At 38.6% G+C, this 21,250-nt stretch overlaps 1 protein-coding gene across 2 annotated transcripts in view; it reads left to right on the forward strand.

Annotated features, from left to right (window-relative positions):
* Nln (neurolysin (metallopeptidase M3 family)) overlaps positions 1-21,250 on the forward strand; it is an 88,500-nt gene that overhangs the window by 40,848 nt on the left and 26,402 nt on the right. Inside the window, exons 4-9 of one of the 2 annotated variants that reach the window (XM_013015915.1) lie at positions 4,759-4,866; positions 6,879-6,981; positions 7,636-7,796; positions 13,203-13,338; positions 14,721-15,087; positions 20,130-20,331. In XM_013015915.1, the coding sequence (XP_012871369.1) occupies positions 4,759-4,866; positions 6,879-6,981; positions 7,636-7,796; positions 13,203-13,338; positions 14,721-15,087; positions 20,130-20,331 (1,077 nt within the window). The remainder of the gene's footprint in view (positions 1-4,758; positions 4,867-6,878; positions 6,982-7,635; positions 7,797-13,202; positions 13,339-14,720; positions 15,088-20,129; positions 20,332-21,250) is intronic. The other variant, XM_013015916.1, reaches the window with a different exon arrangement.

The raw sequence follows: 21,250 nt of genomic DNA on the forward strand, positions 1-21,250 counted from the left end.
TGATGAATGGGACTTAGTATTAGCATAATTTTTCTTGTGATGTATGTTCAACCCAGGTCCTTGCTAATAAGTACCTGTCTACTAACTGAGCCTCTCTCCCAGACCAAGCATATAATTTTAAGCCTATATAACTCTCCTACAATACCAGTACCAAGTTAACTCTCCTACAATACTAGTACCAAATTAAAATTCAGGAACCAGTGCTTTAAAACCATGACCACAGGTGACATTGTCCAAAAAAATGTAATGTACTCATTACTTGACTTACGAAATGGTAACCCCTCTGTACAACACTTTAATAATAACAATAAAATTACATTTGAAATAAACATTACCACATTAAAAACTATGCTCAAAATTTACCATGCTTTCTTGATTTGGGAATGTGTACATCTTATTCATTATAATCTGAAGTATGTAAATTATTTCAGGCCTTTAAGTACCTAGGGATCCAAGTGGGTGTGGTGATGCACACCTATATTCCCAGCACTTGAGAGACTGAAGCAGGAAGATCGTGAGTTGAAGGGCAGCTTGGGTATTTAGTGATACCCTATCTCAAAAAAGAGTGGGAGAAAAGCTTGGAGATCCAGATATATAAATCATCATCTCCTGTGGCTTATTTTCTGTTTATGTGCCTTTCTTTTGTCCAACTACTTGACTTCTACTTGACTTCTCACAGTACATAATACATCTTTTAAAAATCTTCACTTTTTCCCCTCATAGGAATTAAAACTTCTCAAGGATATTCATCTCCATTTCCCTCTGTATGTGTGCTAGTGGAACTGAACTAATCCCACATAAAAGTGTCTTCTGTCAGTGTGGTGTCCTCACACCATGGCCATATAAAGGCCACACATCCTATGTTGGCATATTAGTGAGTATCCTTCAACCAGGCCTCTCTGTACTCTGGCAATACAGACATTCTCTAAGAATACCCTCCACAGTATGGGATGAAAACCTAGCAATATGTCATGAGTTGAGACCAAGTTATTGTCTCTATTTTAGCTTGTAAAAATGGGTTCTGGTGGCTCATGACTGTAATCCTAGCTACTCAAGAGGCTGAGATCTGAGGGTCATCGTTCAAAGCCAGCCCAGGCAGAAAAGTCCATGACTCTTCTCTCCAGTTAAGCCCCAGAAAACTGGAAGTGGCACTGTGGCTCAGAGTGGTAGAGTGGTAGCCTTGAGTGATAAAGCTCAGGGACAGCGCCCAGGCCTTAATTTCAAGCCCCATGACCAACCAAAAAAGAAAGGGTTCCAGAAGCAAATTCACAATTTGCAAATCTACTTTGTAATTGGTATTTAAAACAAGATACAATCTCAGTCTTCAAAGTTGTTTCATCAGCATTATGGTTTCTACTTGGTGTATGTAGTGCACACAATATAAAATCCCACTGAGACACATTTTAACTTACATGTATTAGAAACTGGAAATATGAGGGGATACTGGGCAGGAAAGGACAAAGTCTTATTATTAGTAAGATTTGGGGTGGGGGGATGGTCATGGGGCCTGAACTCTTGGCCCATGCGCTGTCCCTCAGCTCTTCAGCTCAAGGCTAGCACTCTACCACTTGAGCCACAGTTCCACTTCTGGCTTTTTCTGTTCATGTGATGCTGAGAATCAAACCCAGGGCCTCATGCATGCAAGCCAAGCACTCTACCACTGAGCCACCTTCCCAGTCCATTAGTAAGAAATTTTGAAGAATGATAATGAATTAAGAACAGTATATAGTATGGAAGAAAAGTAAACTCAGATTTTTCTGTCACTTTACACACAAGATTCTGTGTGATTTGGGGAATAACATTTAATCTCAGGTTTCTGTTCTATAAAAAAGTTTATAAGCATACCTGTGGCAGGGAGAGAGCATATTAACACATTTATATAAAAGCCTTTTGTTCCAGGAGGAAGTTAAAGGGAAAACAAATCTTGTCACCACAGAGATCAAGATAAAGATGACTACTGTCAGATCCTATAAATTGAAGAATTACTTTGGCCTTCCCCACTTTAAAGAGGAGAAACTTCACCCCAGGTGGCCTGGTTTACTCCAGGGGAGAAATACTTTTTCAGGAAGGAAGATGTAATTACAGTAAAGCTGTCTAGAAGATTTGGCGCTTCACTCTTAGAAAATCCTTGGACTGTGTAGTTCTGACTGTGTTTGGTGATTATGAAGGAGAATATTACAATAGGCTTAACAAGCATGTCCTCTGCAGACTGCCAGAGATTGCCTGAGCCCTTAGAGTCTGACTGACAAGCAATGCCTGGTTATAACTGAGTCAGATCTGGGATTTTACTTTTTTCTTTTCTTTCTTTTCTTTTCTTTTCTTTTTTTTTGTCGGTCATGGGACTGAACTCTGGGCCTGGGCGCTGCCCCTCAGCTCTGAAGTGTAGACTAGCGCTCTACCACTTGAGCTCAGCCCCACTTCCAGCTTTTTTATGTGGTGCTGCAGAATCGAACCTAGGGCCTCATGCATGCAAGGCAAGCACTCTACCACTGAGCCACCTTCCCAGCCCCAAGGGATATTACTTTTTTGTTTATTAGTATAGCAGTTTATTGTGACCTTTCTATACATGCATACAATGTACCCCAATCAAATGTACCCTGTTTTGTTAGGTGTCATTTCTTGTGACAAGTTAAATATTTCATTATGTTAATTAGTAATGTTTTAATTAGGCCTAATGCAGAGCTAACTTTTTTCACAGAATATCTTGCTACCTGTTTGTACCTATATCATCTAATTTGATCGTAAATGGTTTTAATTTTAATCTACACTATGAATTTTGAGTCTGCTATCCTGAGTGTACTTTCAGGCTTTCTGAAATAGCCTTGCTACCAACATATTTGGCAAGTCTACTTCTGTCCACTGTTAAAGCCCCTTGTATTCCAGCACAGCCATGGACTAGAAACTCTGCTCTTTCAGCTGTTGAGGCTTTGTCCTCAGCTCACTGCCTGTCCTGTTCTCAACTTGGGGCCAACTGTGGCCCTGAGACCCAAGTGCTTATGCAGATATCAGCAATATGCTTCAGCTCCTCACTGACTGATCTTCCGCTCTGGATCTCTACTTGCTTGCCTGGGTCCTTAGCAACTTATCCAACCTGGCCTGGCCCTATTCTTGTTCTCCCACCCCCTCAGCTACAATTTCCTGAATTCTCCCAACTTATAACCTGCAGTACTGTACCACCCAGAGACTCCTGTTGCTGTGCCTCACTTTTAGAACAGACTTCCTGGCACTATTAACACCAGCCTAAGTAAAGCCAAATTTATCATGTCCACATGAGCATGGTGATTTGAACTTCTGTCTGTCCCTGAGCGAGTCAGCTTAGTCCTCCCTGGACATTCTGAGCTTCTTCCCACTGCAAGCACCTGCTGCTAGGAACCCAGTAGATGCCAAGATCAGTTAAAGTGCCAACTCCAGTCATGCCAGCTTGCTCACAAATTCCTCAGGGACACAAAAGGAAGGTATGGAAAAAAAATCTAATTGTTGTTTGCTTCCACAGAGGAAACTTCGAGTCATGTAGCTACAGCACAGATAATTGCTTAGTAGATAAAGAGAAATCCAGTTTGCTGTTCTAATTGGTATTGAAGTTAAAATACAGCTCTTTTTTGATGCTTCACTGGAAGGTGAGAAAAATTGCAAAATCATTTCAGCATAGGTCTGGCACCAGCAATCTAAAAGTTTTTTTTGGAGGCAGAATCTTGCTGTATAGTCCAGACAACCCTGCAACTCATGGTCTTCCTGCCTCCACCTCCCAAGTGCTGAGATTATATGTGTGCACCACTACACTTAGCAGCTAAAGTGCCATTTGTAAAGCTAAACATAATTGTAATTAGTTTGGATAGTAGAAAGGCTCAGGGATGGGATGGCCCAAAGCTTTGATGGAGAGTGTTCAAGCAGTGGAAGGTCTGTAAGGCTCCAGTGACAGAAGGTACTCATTGGCTTCCAGCCAAACTGAATCCATTACACCTGCTGAGTCTGTCTGAAGTTCTTTTTTTTTTCCTAGGGACTACTAACTGACCAACTGTCCAGATGTGCTATGGGTATTCTGCCACCTGTTTTGGAGAGACTGTGCATTTTTATTCCTTGCTGTGGCTGGGGAATTTTCCACTTTCCTCTGTTCTTTGGAATGAGTGTGGTGCTGCTGCACAGATTCACACTCACCAACAGCTTTCCTCTTTCTGCACTGCTGACTCATTTTCCCCTGATACTTGTTCATATGCAGCTTGCTGGAGTCCCTTTATCTCCCTTGCCAAGTGACAGGAAGCCTTTGCTGGGGTTTTATCCAGCTGTCCTTATTTGGCATCTTGGCAAAAGAGCCCCACTCTGCATTTGTGTAGAATTTACCCCTTTATTTCTATTCCTGCTTCTCAAGTGGAACCAGGTTGGCAAATGATAGAAAATTAAATTCAGATGACTTGTGATAAGAAATGTGTTTTGTGAAAAAGACCACTCAGTCATAAAGAATGCTCAGAATGAGATTATGCAAATTCATCTATTATCACGCCTTCCAATGGCACAGGCACTCTGAATTCTGAGGCAAGCCAAGGCAATTCTGGATGCTTTTTATTTATTTAATTTTTCTGTTGTAAATGAACTGAGGCTCACCAAAGCATAAAAGAAATTAGGTCTTCAAAAGGACCTTCCTTTTAGTCACCTGTGCTTCGTAGTGCAATGGAGGTGATGAATAAATTTGCTTTGGCCTCATGATTTGTGGTTCCCATGCACTGTTGCAATGGAAATGGATGTCGTGCTTATTGATTTTAGGAAAACTGTGATTTGGAGAAGATAAAGCCTGAAGCCAGGAGATACTTAGAAAAGTCAATTAAAATGGGAAAAAGAAATGGGCTTCATCTTCCAGAACAAGTACAAAATGTAAGTTTACTTCCTTTTCTTTCAAATGAATACATAAAACATACATAGAAGAAACAGGGAAACTGATGGATTGTAATAAAAATAAGCCATAATACAAATCCATTTCCAACATATTTACTATTCAGTGCTTTAACTCCTACAGCTTCTTTTAACCTCAGTGACTGACAAAGCTTTGATCCTGTCCAAGTTCCTTTTGTTTTTTTCTTGTGTGCTTGGCTTATTTCTCCTGCTCTACTTATATTCTTTAAGAGTTGATTCCAAGTCTCCATAGTTGATTTGTATTCTCCCTCCTTTGTAGTCCAGAGATAGGGCAGTGGTAATAAAATCCTTACTGATGCGCTGGGAATGTGTTAGAGTGCTTGCCTAGCATTCATGAAGTACCACCATAAACAGAAAAAGTCAGTAGTGGCGCTGTAGCTCAAGTGATAGAGTGCTAGCTAGCCTTGAGCAAAAGAAGCTCAGGGACAGTGCCTAGGCCCAGGACTGGCAAAAGTAAATAAATAAATAAATTTTTAAAAATCTTTGCTGATGGAGAGTTTTAAAACCAGCATTTTGGAGTGGGACACACTATCATTCATGTTTGCCCTTAAATGAATAGAGACTAGCTGTTGAAAAGTACGTCTCAACCTTTTTCTTTTGTTTAAGACCAATCAAGTATTCTGGGTTCAGCAGTAAACTTACTACAGAATTAACTTCATTCTTCTTTAACAGGAAATAGAATCTATAATTCATTTTCAGATTGTTCTTCTAGACTCAAGACCTGAAAGTAAGCTTGAAAGAAACTCAAACTGGGCCCTAATTTGGTTATTTGATACCATCATGTAGACAAGAACTGAAGGTGCCACTAAAACATTGGTATTCTTTTACCACCTGAGTGCCCTTTGCAACCTTGTGGCCTCTTCATCCTAATTAAAGAAAAGGGGTTGATCTCTCTTGCCTCACCTTTCATCTGCCTGCTCAGTCCTCTTGGGAATGTGAAAACTTAGTTACACTATTTTGATTGCTGCTAACAAAATCTCCTTTAAAAAATAAAAGAGGTTTAGTTGCTTGTGTAACTGGACAGTCCAGATGTTGATAGGCTTCATGGGTTGGTCAGATCTCTATGCACAGGGATGTCATTGGCCACCTGATTTTCCATTTTTCATTGCGTCTTCTTCAGTGATAGTATCATCCATCCAAAGGTTGGTTTCCTCTTACTGCTAGTGGGTTCTCTTAAGAAATTGCATTTGTGGGGGAGGGGGAAACTGGGAGAAAATGAGGGATGGTGGTGACACTGTTCCAAAAGAAATGTATTCATTACCTGACTTATATAACTGTAACCCCTCTGTATATCACCTATACAATAGAATTAAATAAAAAATAATAATTTGATGGGTGGAAAAAAGAGAAATTGCATTTCTAATAAGTGCAAGTGATACTTCTTGAGCAGACCTACACTTTGAAATCAATGTGGACTAAGTAAATGTCATTATGTAACATTGCTAGAAGAAAGGGACAGATTAATGCAATTTGTTTCTTGTGTTTTTCTTCTGTTGCTTCATTTGATCTGCCACCTAGTATTTCTTATGCAAATGTTAAAATCCATAAATCCTCCTTCTCTCCAAAGTGCTATGTAAATCATTACTGTTTTCAGTTTTTCTTTGTTTACTTCATCACCAGATACTAATTATTAAACTTAAATTTTGAATTAAAACAAATATGTTGATTGGAAATGAGCTACTGGATTTGTTCATTCACTCAGCAACTATTGTGTGTGTATAATATGCTAGATACTGCTTTTACCATAACTTCTTAATTTGTCTAGTTCTTCATATAACTGTTTTTTTTAATACATGACTAGGTTTGTCTTTCTATAAGGTGTTTAAGACTGGGATAGCTGCTTGTTAAGCTTGTCACTAGACATGACTTCCCAAGAACAGGATCTAGTCTTCATATAAAACCTACTTCACTGTTTGCAGTAAAAATGAGATTTCCTTTTACTGTTAATGCTTTGCACATATTTTTTTTTCCAGGAAATCAAATCAATGAAGAAAAGAATGAGTGAGCTATGTATTGACTTCAACAAAAACCTCAATGAGGATAATACCTTCCTTGTGTTTTCTAAGGCTGAACTTGGTAAAAAAAAAAAAAAAAAGAAATTGTTATTTTGCTAGATTGTCATGTCAGTTAGGTAAATAATGTTACCTCATAGGTTACTATGATTTCCAGATGGAAAGCCTAAGCCAGAGTTCAAAGAATCCTTTAAAAAATAATCTCATCACTCCAGCTAAAAAAAGACAACCAGAACAGCCAGAATTAGATTTTAGGCTAATAAGAGTATAATATTTTTAGATTCAGTCCAGAAGAGATTTCATTATATTTCCCCATAATTTCTCTTGGTAACTTATATTGGTGTTTAGTATCCTTCAGATGTTTAACAATTTTTCTGCCCTGCAATGTCCCCTACATTGTAACTTAAATTGGTGTCTTCTTATTCAGTTCTGGATTCTTTGTCTCATTTATTTTTCCCTCCTCTCCATCAAAACATCACCTCAAAGGACCACTGAAGTATATTCATATTGTGCATTATTATCTCCTGAGCTATCAGGCCTCTTACTGCTACCCCCACTTCAACAAAAATATTAAAATAATAATATTAGGACTTTTATTATTTTTCTTGAATTTCAGTCACCCCACCAAATTCCTAGACCTACTTAAAGGAACCATGCCAATCTAAAGAAACCAATAATGAGTGGGAAAATTGATGTGTGAGAAAATGGTTTTTCACAGGTGCTCTTCCAGATGATTTCATTGACACTTTAGAAAAGACAGATGATGACAAGTATAAAATAACCTTAAAATATCCACACTATTTTCCTGTCATGAAGAAATGTTGTGTCCCTGAAACAAGAAGGAAGATGGAAATGGCTTTTAATACAAGGTGCAAAGAGGTACTATAAATGTTTTTCTTTCTATTGTTGTTAGGACTTGATTTTTTTTAGAACAACTATCAAAGTCAGCTCACAGACTGATATTTTGATTTCTGTTGGTATTATGCTTCCTAATTCCTCAGATCTGCAAGACTTTTTAGCTTTTTATTGCTCATTGGCACTCAGTGTGGCCAAGTAAGTGTGCAAATAAGAAAAAAAAAGTCTAGACTAGATTAAATAAACTAAAAATTGTATTCCTCTCCTACATCAGCAGTCCAGGACTAGCAAGTATCTCTCCCTCCTCAACAAGTGACTTCCAAGGTTATTTCTGGAAATGACTATTCCTTAGCCTGTTGGGAAGGAGTAAAGGAGCACCAAGCTCTCATCTTTAAAGACAAGACCTAGAAATGGCATATGTCAACTCTATTCTTATCCCATTGACCCAAATTCCATCATAGAGGTATGACTAGCTGCAAGGGAAGCTAGGAAATGTGAATTTTAGTTGACAACCATTTGCTCAGCTTAAAGGGTTTTATAAAGACAAAGAATGAGAACTAGATTCACAGGCTTCACTGTTCCACCATAGTCTTTCTCGCCACCTGTACAACCATAAGCACCCTTTTTTTCCCCTAAAAACATTTGTCATTTCCCAGGCAGGTATTCAGGCCAAACTCTTAACACACAGTCCTCCTCAGTTGGAGGTTCTCATAATCTATCAGCCTATTAAAAAAAGTTAAATCTCCCATACCTTCAACCCACCCATGAGTAGAATAGGAACAGAAAAATTCTAACAGTCATACCAGGGGGAGGGGTAAACCTACCATTTGAAAAGGAAAGAATAGGAAAAAAATAGTGGTCATATAACAATTGTGAAAAAACGTTGGTCAGGAATTATAAGGATTCTTGTTCTAGGCAAGTCCCTTCAGTTAGTCCAAAGTTATTTGGATCAAGAATTCCTTTATCAGTTGCACTTTATGGTCCTTATTTTGCTTGCAGATACATCTTCACTGTTATCTCCCATGACCATATCTTAGGGAACTGCTGATATATAGAATTCCCCAGTGTGAAGTCTAAGGGTTATCCTACAGACCAAATAACCACAGGATTTTATAGGCCAGTGTTAACTGTCATTGGTAATGAAAACTCCTTGAAAAACTTAGTTTCTTGTCTGGTTGCTTATAATCAGTTGTATTATTAAATAAATGCATACATTGTGTTTGGTCCATAGTCCTACCAATTTGAAAACACTGACCTCTGTATTTTGCTCATCCCATTTGTCTTCAAATGAATAGAGTTTGCTTTGGGCCCTTTGAAAAAGGCTGGAGAAGGAAGGGAGAATCTCAAACTAATCTCTGCCCTTCAGTAACTGAGTGACATCCCCATGTTAAGAATTCAGAGCAATTGGCTTTTTCAGCCATCTGAAGCCCCAGAACCTCACCCAACAGAGTTATTTCCTTCCATTCTCCATCCTTCCATCTTTTCCCTCTTGCAAGCTGGCCATCTCTGTCTATGTCCTTATCTTCCATCCTGGTACCTTGTTTGGTTTTTGTTATAGCAGTACCCTTTTCCAGCTCCTAGTCTCCATATGTCAAGGTATAGGCTAAACAACTTTATAAGTCAGTGAAAAGTACAGATATGACAAAAAGAATTACTTCTTGTGCTGGGGTTATAACTTAATGGTAGCTCTCTTGATGAGCATACATACATGAGGCTCTAGGTGTGATCTCAGCACTGCCACAAAAAATAAAAGTGAAAAAGTTACTTCTTTTCAGAAAGTAAGTTAGACACTAGGGGAGCCTGAAGAGTTACTATTAATGATCACTGAATTTTTTGAAGTAATGGAAAATCCTGGAAATAAATTGTATAATGGTGTGTATCTATATCAATTTAATCAGTGCCACTGAATGTTACACTTAATAGATTAGTGACCAAATTTTGCCTGGCTATGGTGATACACACCTGTAATCCCGGCTACTCTGGTGGCAGAGACAGGAAGATCACAAGTTCAGAGCCAGCCCAAAGTTAGCAAAATCGTATCTCAAAATATATACAAAAGGACTGGAGGTATAGGAAGCTCAAGTGGTAGAACACTTGTCTAGCATGTAAGTTTAATCCTTCGTTCCAGTAAATAAACAAATAGCATATTTAATGTTACTATACACTTACCATGATTTTTTAGATATATTTCTCTTGCAACCAGCACTAAAAGAGAGAGTCCAGAGTGGGCTCTGCATTCTTCAGTATGTGATTTCCAGCGTCATTATTATTGTCATCTTTATTTCACAGCTAGCAAGGCAAACATCCACAAAGAGATAACCTAAAAATTTAACTTGTCTTTTCACATCCTTTGTCCCATTAAGTGTCACAAGTATATTTAAGAAAGGATGGGAAAGATCACAGTTCCAAGGTTGGTGTGGTAGGGCTCATCTGTAATCCCAGTATACATGAGGCTGAAGCATGAGGCTTACCAAAGGCCTCACCTGTTAGTAGCACCACAATACAGATTTATTTTCAGCACATGAGTGTTAAGAAGACATTTAGACCACAGGAAGTGTCATTAGGTGTATTTATGATCTTTCGCAACCATTACCACTGTCTACCCACAGAACTTTGTCATATTCCCTAACCAAAACTCTACTTGCTAAACACCAAGGCCCCATTTATTTCTGCCTCCAGCCTCTGGCAACCACCTTTGTAAATGCTACATAAATTTAATTACAATATTTATCTTTTTGCGATTGGTATATTTCTTTTTTTAAAAAATTTATTGTAAAGGTGTTGTACAGAAGAGTTACAGTTACATAAGTCAGGTAATGAGTATATTTGCTTTTGAACGGGGTTAACCCCTTGCCTCATTCTCTCCCAGTTTTTCCCCTCCTGATTTCCCTCCCCCTCAAGTTGTACAATTAATTTCCAACATAGTGTCTAATGGATTTCACTACTGAATTGCTTCACCCTTTGTCCCACCATTTCTGTGCTTCCCCTTCCCCACCCCAAATCAGATAAACTTATATGCTTATATAAGTATATGCAGATATATACAAAACCAAGGGTACAGAAATAAAAAACAGTGACAGAAGGGAATAGACCAAAGAAAAAGGAAAGAAGAGAGTAAGAAAAAAAAATTGAAAACAGTACAATAAAAACCTTCTTTCCATTTCTTGGAATTCATTTCAATAAGCATCATTTTATATGATCTTATTTACATAGCTATTGAGCCTTTGCAATCCTCTCCTAAAAAGTATCCTCCTTTGTTCTCACTGTGTGAAAGTCTAGACTGCTGTTTAATTAATACTGTCCAATTGTAATTATTTATCTTTTACTATCCATTGGGTTTACTTGTAGATTTATAGGCACATTCTAATTATTACAAAAGAGGGAAACCATGTAGCCTATGCTTCTTTGGGTCTGGCTTGCTTCATTTAGTATAATTTTTTTCCAAGTCTTTCCATTTCCCAACTAATGAGGCAATGTTATTTTTTCTGATGGAAGCATACAATTCCATTGTGTATATGTACCACATTTTTTAATCCATTCATCCACTGAGGGGCATCTGGGTTGATTCCATATGTTGGCTAAAATAATGCTGTAGTGAACATGGTCATGCTGGTGGCTTTAGTGCAGCCTGGTTTGTGGTCATTTAGGTAAATGCCCAGGAGTGGGTCATAGAGAAGTGCTATGTTTAATCTTTTGAGGAATCTCCATACTGCTTTCCAGACTGGATGAACAAGTTTACACTCCCACGAACAGGGTAGTAGCATTCCTTTTGTCCCCATCCCTACCAGCAGCTCTTATTGTTCATTTTCTTGATAATGGCCATTCTAAAGGGAATCTCAATGTTGCTTTGATTTGCATTTCTTTTACAGCTAGAGATGTCAAACATCTCATCATGTGTCTATTGGCCATTCTTCTTTGGAGAAGTCTCTAAGTCTTTAGCCCATTTATTGATTGGGTTGTTTCTTTGAGGGTTTGTTTGGGGAGGTTTAATTTTTTAATTTTTTATTTTATTTTATTTTATTTTGGTGGTGGTGGGCCTGAGCGCTGTCCCTCAGCTCTTCAGCTCAAGGCTAGTGCTCTACCACTTGAGCTACAGCACCACTTCCGGTTTTCTGGTGGTTTATTGGAGATAAGAGTTTCATGGACTTTCCTGCCCAGGCTGGCTTTGAACCTCGATCCTCAGATCTCAGCCTCCTGAGTAGCTAGGATTACAGATGTGAGCTACCAGCGACCCGCTAATTTTTTGAGCCTGAGTATATATTAGATACGAGGCCCTTGTCTAATGCATAGCTAGTAAAGGTCTTCTCCCATTCTGTGGGCTTTCTATTTATCTTGCTAACTATGTCCTTTACCATGCAGAAACTACTCAGTTTGATGCAATCCCATTTATGTAGTCTTTCTTCGATTTGTTGTGATTCTGGATCTTTACTTAGGAAGTTTCGACCTGTGCCCAGGAGCCATAATGTTTCCCCTATCCCTTCCTATCATATTTTCAGGGTATCTGGTCTATTGAGGACTTCTATCCATTTGGAGTTGATTCCAGTGCAGTGTGATATATAAGGATCTAACTCCAGTTTGCTGCGTGTGCATAGCCAATTCTGCCAGCACCGTTGGTTGAAGAGCTGTCTCTTCCACCCTGTTTTTGGCTCCCTTATCAAATAATGGGTGGCTTTAGGTCTGTAGGTTCATTTCTGGGTCTTTTATTTCATTGGTCCTCTGGTCTATTCTTGTGTGACTGGCACATTTCAGTTATCATAAATGTCTTAAAGGTTCATCCTTCTAGCCTGAGTCAATGTCCTTTTAAAGGTTAAATTATATTCCACTGTATATTTGTACTATGTTTATGGATCCATTCATCTGTCAATGGATACTTGGGTTACTCCCTCTTTTGGCTATTACAAATAGTGCTACTGTACTCTACAGAATATGTAACATTTATGTTCTCTTCTACAAAACACATGAGTTCCAATTTCTTTACATCTTTACTACCACATTATTTTGGATGGTGCATGCGTGCGTGCATGTGTGTGAGTGTGTAGAATAGCCATATACCTGGGTATGAAGTTAAAATGTTGAATTTTATATTGTATATATTTTATCATCATAAGCACAACCAAACCAGTTAAACTACTAACATTTGATATAGTTCTATCAGTGAGAACCAATAAGGAATCACTATAATCCTTAAAATGCATGCTTCCTCTAAGTTTGAATTAGTTCTCTAAATTCATTGACCTCAATTACTGCCTTAACTTGATAGTGTTATGAATTATTTTAGGAGTAAAATCAGGAATTAAAAACTCAACACTGAAATGGGAGCAGTAGTTAAGGTGGTCTAAAAACATTTGAGTTTTACACACCTAGAAATTAACAACTTATCAGTACTTTGGGCCCAGCTAATGACTTGCTTTCCTTGTTGTTGCTTGCTAGGAAAACACAGTAATTCTGCAGCAGCTACTCCCACTGCGGGCCCAGGTGGCCAAACTGCTCGGGTACAACACTCACGCTGATTTTGTCCTAGAACTGAACACTGCCAAGAGCACAAACCATGTGACAGCCTTTCTAGGTTAGTTCTTCTGTTAATGTCAGTTTTACCGTTTCCATTTCTTTGTTTCCTATGACTATCCCCTATGACTATCATATCAGCAAAACCCTTGAGATCACCCTCCTTTTCATTCATTCAAGATAAATCTTTCAACTACCTGTTGTGTTAGTCTGAATTGGCTCTTGCCTTATTGTATTATTACTGTAGTCTTAAATTTATTCTAATATCTTTCTTTTGTGTATATGACTTGGGGTTTTTTTGTTGTTGTTGTTTCATGATAGGGTCTTTCTGTGCACTACAGGATAGCCTTGAACTCAAAATTTTTCTGTCTCAGCCTCCCTTGTTCTGGGATTACAAGCATGTGCCCCACTGTGCCTGATGTTTGTTGGGGATTTTTACATTAATTCCACATATGATATCCTGGGTCCTAACAGAGTGTCAACCCACTACCTTTCTTCACTGGTAGTTATAGAATGGCTACTGATGAATTTGTATGAAATAAGCTTACCTAGATGATATAAATAGAAACAGGATATATATTAACAAAAACTCAACACCTGGTAGTATACAACAATAGTCATGAAAACTAGGCACTGGTACCTCATGCCTGTAATTCTACTACTCAGAAGGCTGAGATCTGAGGATTGAAGTTTGAAGCCAGCATGGAGCAGAAAATCCATGAGACTCTTATCTCCAATTAACTACTAAAAAGTCAGAAGTGGATCTGTAGCTCAAGTGGTAGACTGCCAGCCTTGAGCAAAAAAAGCTAAGGAACAGCACTGAGGCCATGAGTTCAAGCCCCAGTACTGGCACCAAAAGAGAAAAACAAAAAAAAAAACTATCAGCTAATATTATATTCACTATTCGCATCCATTTTAGTCATTTTTATGAATCTTTAAAACCACAGTTCTTGTCTGTGGTATTGAGTCACTCTGGTCCTCTGCCATTCTTTCCCTATTCCCCTCTCAATTCAGATGTTTATTTCAATAGTCTCTTTGGCTTCTTAGCAAAAGACGGTTGAAAATTTTAGTCTTGGTGAAAGTACTAATTTTTGTTATAATCATCTCTAATCAGAGTTGACAGAAGTATGGTTTTTTTTACTGTCCTTGTTAACCTATTATTTCATACTCTATTCTCTTTGAACAATTGGTCAAAATATTTATTTAATGATTTGATATTTTATTAATATAAGCTACAGAAAACTAATAGTGTGTTAAAGTCAGCCTTTAATCCAAAATTTACTCCACTGCTTCCTTAATGATCATGCTTAAATATATGTGTGTGTGTGTGAATCACATATGACTTGTAACAAATGTCCCATAAATATGTATTATTATATAATTCATTCATATTCTGAGGTTGATCCAAGGCCAGGTCCATAACTCTTTCTACTTCCCTCACAGATGATTTAAGCCAGAAATTAAAACCATTGGGTGAGGCAGAACGAGAATTTATTTTGAATTTGAAGAAAAAAGAATGTGAAGAGAAAGGTTTTGAATACGACGGGAAAATCAATGCCTGGGACCTGCCCTACTACATGACTCAGACAGAAGAACTCAAGTACTGCATAGACCAAGAGTTCCTCAAGGAATACTTCCCCATTGAGGTGGTCACCGAAGGCTTGCTGAATATCTACCAGGAGCTGTTGGGACTTTCATTTGAGCAAGTGACAGATGCTCATGTTTGGAATAAAAGTGTCACACTTTACACTGTGAAGGATAGAGCTACAGGAGAAGTGTTGGGACAGTTCTACTTGGACCTTTATCCAAGGTACTAAGGACCACAGTGTTAGCAGTGACTACTGCTCAGTTTAAAATGCTTCCTTCTATAGTTCCTAGTGAGGTTCCTAGTAAAGGAGTGCAGTTTCCTTACCTGCATTTTAGGTATTAAAAATGGGAATGCTAGTGGCACCTGTTTTGTAGAGATTGTGAAAATTAGTGTGTTGTTGCTGGGCATGGTGGCTCATGCTTATAATCCTAGCTACTCAGGAGGCTGAAATCTGAGGATTACAGTTTGAGGCCAGCCCAAGTGGGAAAGTCCATGAGATGCTTCAATTAACCAGCAAAAAGCCAGAAGTGGTGCTATGGCTCACGTGGTACAGAGCTAGCTTTGAGCAAGGTCCTAAGTTCAAGCGCCAGGATTAATGCATGCACACGAGCATGCTTGAGTACACACACACACACACACACACACATGCACACGAGCATGCTCGCGTACACACACACACACACACTAGTTTGTTATATATAATACATTTGGAAGACTGCCTAACACATAGCAAGTGCTTAATAAGCTTCAGCAGCTACCATCATCATTGCCATTGACAGTGTTTACTTATTTGAAATCAGAGACTCTGGTGGCTCATACTTATAGTCCAAGCTACTCGTGAGTCTTAAGATCTCAGGATCTTGTACTGGCTTGAATCCAGTCTGTGCAAGAGAGTTTGTGAGGCTACTACCTCCTATTAACTATCAAAAAGCCAGAAAAGGAGCTGTAGCTCAAGTGGTAGAGCACCAGGCTTGATTGAAAAAGCCAAGTGAGAATGTGAGGCCCTGAGTTTAAGCCCCACTATCAGCACATGCAGAAAACATTTAATTTGAAATTGCTCCCATAATGTTTAGTGCTATATTCAGATCATCTTTCTTCTAGCCTTTTTAGATTTAATGACCATTCTGCTCAATCTTGTTGACAGCCAGCACAGTATAATCTTGAGTGACATAACCTCCTGTAATATGGGACTGGTTATCATTTCACAGGACTGTGAGTATTAAAGACTTTAGATGCAAATTGAGCAGCCATAGTTCAGAGGTTTAAACATTGTTTCTATAGTATATGCTACTAAGGACTCCAAAATGTTTCATCAGACAAAAAAAAGATATGGATCTCTTTCTCCACAGGCTACTTTCTAAAACAACCTGCTAATCCATTTTATAAATAAAAAAAGCCATGATAATGTCACTTAAGTTGAGTAACTCCTCTGATTTTGTATTCTTGAAAGGAGGCTAGATAAGTGTCATCCACATGATGGGCTGAGGTGTCCGTAAGTATCTAGGTGATTCCAAAGGTCTGTGGACTTACTTTCCACTTATGATAAAACCTAAAAATAAAACCTCTCAAGTGTAGATGGTTGTATTTTCCCCATATTTTTATTAGTATATGTGAAGTATAAGTGTGTGTATGTGTGTGGGGGTGTCATTTACTTTGATCATACTCACCCCCTTTGTTACTCTTTCTTCTCCCCTTCCTTTTACCTTCCAAGTTCGTTTTTCTTTTTCTTGTTGAGTCCAGGGCTTCATGTTTACTGGATTGGCACTTTACCAGATGAATTACACCTTCAGGCCTAATTTTTGTTGGTTATTTTTGCAACAGAATCTCACTGCCAACCATGGCATGCTTCTGAGCCACAGTGTGCCAACTTTAGGCTTCCTACCATTTCTTCAATCACACTCTTACATCAGTATGTCCAAACTTCTTCTGAGGAAATAGAGTCTCATGAACTTTTCTACATAGGCTGACCTGAACCTTGATCCTCCTAATCTCAGCCTTCCAAGTAACTAAGATTACAGGCTCATGCACAGTGTTTACTGTGTTGCATTGTAACCTTTTCCATACATACGCAATGTACTTTGATCATATTCTTCCCCTTTACCATTTTTTTTCTCCTCACTTGCTCCTTGTCCTACTTCCAAATAGTTCCATATATATTTCTATTTATTTCTTAAGGAAAATAAATCCACTTATGAAAGGACACATGCAATATTTTTTTTTCAGTCAGTCCTGGGGCTTGAACTCTGGGCCTGGGCGCTCTCCCTGTGCTCTTCAGTTCAAGGCGAGCGCTCTACTGCTTGAGCCACAGCACCACTTCCGGTTTTCTAGAGGTTTATTGGAGATGAGTCTCTCAGAGTTTCCTGCCCTGGCTAGTTTTGAACCGTGATTCTCAGATCTCAGCCCCCTGAGTAGCTAGGATTACAGGCGTGAGCCACCGGCACCCGGCTCATGCAATATTTTTGAGTCTGACTTATTTCATGTAACTTAATCCCTTAGTTTTTTCCTTCAAGGCTGGTGCTCTACCACTTGAGTCACAACTCCACTTCTGGCTTTTTGGTTGTTAAATGGAGATAAGAGTCTTACAGGCTTTACTGCCCAGGCTAACTTCAAACTGTGATCCTTGGATCTCAGCTTCCTCAGTAGCTAGGATGAGCCACCAGCAACCACAGAGGATAATTTTATTTATTTTTATTTTTTATTCTTTTTGCCAGTCCCTGGGCTCCTTTTGCTTAAGGCGAGCACTCTACCACTTTGAGCCACAGTATCACTTCCAGTTTTCTGGTGGTTAATTGGAGATAAAAGTCTCATGGACTTTCCTGCCCAGGCTGGCTTCGAATGAAAATCCTCAGATATCAGCCCCCTGAGTAGCTAGGATTATAGGCATGAGCCACCAGCACCCAGGTTTAAGAATTTTTTTTTTTTTTAAGGAGTGGCGGGAATCAAACTCAGGTCCTTGCTCTGCCAGGCAAATGCTATGTACTACTAAGCTCCATCTCCAACCAAAGATGGTCATTTCTATTTTGGTTTAGTGATTCTTTTCTTGGCTGGGTCAAAGCATTCTTTATCTGTTACTGTGTTTTTCATTCCTAGCCTTTTCACCTGGATTGTTTCTTATAGTTTCTAATGCTGCGCAAATTAGCCATCTGTCCATGCAAAGCATCTACTTTTCCTCCAGATCTTTAGCACAGGAGTGCTGGTTGTTTTAAATAGCTTCAGCATTTTTGTCATATCTGCACTTGGTTGTCTTGCTTGCTTTACTTCTTGACCATTCTTTTTGTTGTTGTTGTTGTTGTTTTGTTGTTCCTTACATCTTTATGTACCTCACAAGTTTTTTGAAAGCCAGACATTTGTATAGGACAATAAAGACTGAGGTAAATTGCTGGGTGCCCAAAAATGATCACCTTTGCTTGTGCTGGACTTTTAATGTGAGATGTTAACTCATAGTAGTCAGCTGGATTAGAGATCTATTTATTGCTGCTGTGGTTAAATTCAGTGAGCTATAAGCTACAGACTCTTCTGTAGATTTAGGGTAGGAACTGAATTTTTTAGTTTTTCTCAGTTTCTGTTCTACCTTACTATGTAGTCTTTTGCTTTGTTCTCAGCCTCCAAACAGGTCTCTGGAGAAGTTCTTGCTCTTCACAGCAGTGGACTGCTATAAAGTGTTACTGGATACTTGTTAGTCTGGTTAGTGAACAGAAATTCTGTGTCTCTGATTTTGCAGCCGTCTTAATCACAGAATGGGCTGTCATTGTGTCTTAGGAATGGGGCCTGTTCTGTGACCTGCCTTATCCTCCCTCAGCTTAGTCCTCAGGCCATGATGTACTCTGCCCCTCCCCCAGCACTCTCTTCTCCCCACATAGCAGTGGGGTTTCTCCAACTACAACAACAATATGGGTTCTTGCCCTTTCTCAGGGGAAATGTGAGTCTTTTATTCTATAGGAGACAAATAAATAGCATCTAAGCAACACTTTAAGCTCTCACATAGCAGCTGTTCCTTCCCTCACAGATTTTTTTTCACCCTGTCCTTCATATTTTATGTGCCAATGCAGTGTTGAAAACAAGCCTAGAATTGGATGTAAATTTTCCATCTACTCCCTCATGCTTCCCTAGCCCTATATCAGCCATCCTCAGCAATTTGCTAAACTCTCTTCTTACTGATGCCTTCAGTATCTATTCTGGGTTTTAAATGCATTTATAAAAGTCTTGCTTCTTCCCCTCTCCTAGGAGGCCCATCCTAGACAAGAGTTACTTGATTGCTCCTCAAGATCAAATCTCTAATAGGGTCAGAAAAGTTGCCATTTTCAGGTTGTCCAGCCAAAATCTGAATGACCTGTTTAGTATCTGATGTGTGAAAAAAAGGAAATATAATCCTAGACTGTGATCAGTATCATATCACTTTTGTAGAGCCCATCACTGACACTGTTACACAAAAATAAATGGCTTCATAGTATAATTTATGCTTTTTCCCTAGACTAAAAGTCTGAAAAGGTTTATCTAGTCTTTGTTTTGCTTTTAAATAAACAATTGTGAACACTGAGTCTTCCTTCCTAAATGAAAAGAAAAACTTTCCTATCTGGGTTTAGTTTTTCATTGATTCTAACTTGTAGTGGGGGAAAAAACCTAGTATGTGTCTTTTATTTTAAATTTGCTCCTTAAAATGTACTGGATAAATCTAGATATAGCTCAGTGGTAAAGTGCTAGCCTAGCATGTATGAAAGCCAGGGTTCCCTCTCTTAGCTCCATATGTACACAAAAATAATAAGATTTTTTTTTAAAATCAGTTAAAAAGCAGTGGTACTAGACACTATGTTGAAAGTGAACTATACAAGTTGTGGATGGGGATGGGAGATATAAACTGGGAGAGAGCAAAGGAAAGGATGACATTGTCCAAAAGAAATGTCCTCTTTGCCTGACCTATGTAACTGTAACCCCTCTGTACATCACCTTTATATAACAATAAAAATTAAATATAAAATTTTTTAAATCATTTAAAAACTCAGTGTACCCTCGGTGTGGTGTGCATTCTTTTTATGTTAAGATTTTTGAACAGAAGAAACCTTGGAGGTAGATCTCACCAAATTGATAGGAAGGTTACTGTTTGCTTACTTCTCGTTTTTACTTTTTAGCAGAATGGCCTGCTTTCTATAAAGTTAATTAAATGTTTTAGTGTCTTTGGTGTCAAATAGGCCTTAATGACTAAGAGAGACCATGATGATGTTGTTGTTAAAAAACAATCTTTCTTTCTTCTCTCTATGTATTCCCAGGGAAGGAAAATACAATCACGCAGCCTGCTTTGGTCTCCAGCCTGGCTGCCTTCTCCCTGATGGCAGTCGCATGATGTCTGTGGCCGCCCTCGTGGTGAACTTCTCACATCCAGCAGCAGGTCGGCCCTCACTCCTGAGACACGACGAGGTGAGGACTTACTTCCATGAATTTGGCCATGTCATGCATCAGATTTGTGCACAGGTGAGTGATTTTATTATGGTAAACCAACCAATGCTCTGTGTTGTTGGTTTTTTTTAATGTTTTGTGATCTTAGGTTTTTTCCCTTTATGTGTCTTTTCAAATACCAAACACATTGAAGAATTTCATAAGGCTGCAGAGACCCCAAATTTTCCTTTTCACAGCTTCTTTCACAGCCTATTTTTACTCAGTTTAGTCCACTAATCAAAGAACTTCGTTGGCTACCCCCTTATGGAGGAGGAAGTAATACTATCATTAAGGAAGGGTTAAAATGCTGTGCTCTTTGCCTTTAATTCCTCTCCATAGGAATTTGGTATAAGCCTCACAGGTAAACAGCTATCATCTCTCTCTTCTGGTTATTAATACTTCATTTAGTTCAGTTGTTTCCAGCCCTCTCAGACCCTTTCTCCTTTTCTAATAATATATACTTTGTAACACCTCCCTTTACTAACCTCCAATTAAAATCATAGATAATATATCCATGCAGAGAATTTTTCAGAGAAAAGCTAAGTGTGTGCAGTGGATTAAAACTATTTATTATTGCTGGAAATGAGAAGTATACTTATTTCAAGGCCCATAGTTACATCATTAAGCACACACACAAAACAAATACATTTATTTTCAAGTTTGTAACACAGTTCACTTAACTAGGCCTAAACTATTCTGATCTGAACCTTATAAACTTGCTAATATTTAACCTTAGCACTAGTTAGCAATAGTTTGTTCACTTGCATGAGTAAACATTTGAATGAGAAGCAGAGTTAAGGAACAGCTCATTCATTTTGTCTTCCTGAAGTATGTTGGATGAGTTCTGGCCATCTAGCCTTCTCCACCATGAGAATAGCCTCTAATTATTCATCTAAGCAATAGCTATTCATTTCCTAGGTACTGCTGTCACTTTTTTTTTTGCGGGGGGGGGGGG

This window comes from Dipodomys ordii, unplaced genomic scaffold (assembly GCF_000151885.1).
Source record: "Dipodomys ordii isolate 6190 unplaced genomic scaffold, Dord_2.0 Scaffold28, whole genome shotgun sequence".
Taxonomy (NCBI): domain Eukaryota; kingdom Metazoa; phylum Chordata; class Mammalia; order Rodentia; family Heteromyidae; genus Dipodomys; species Dipodomys ordii.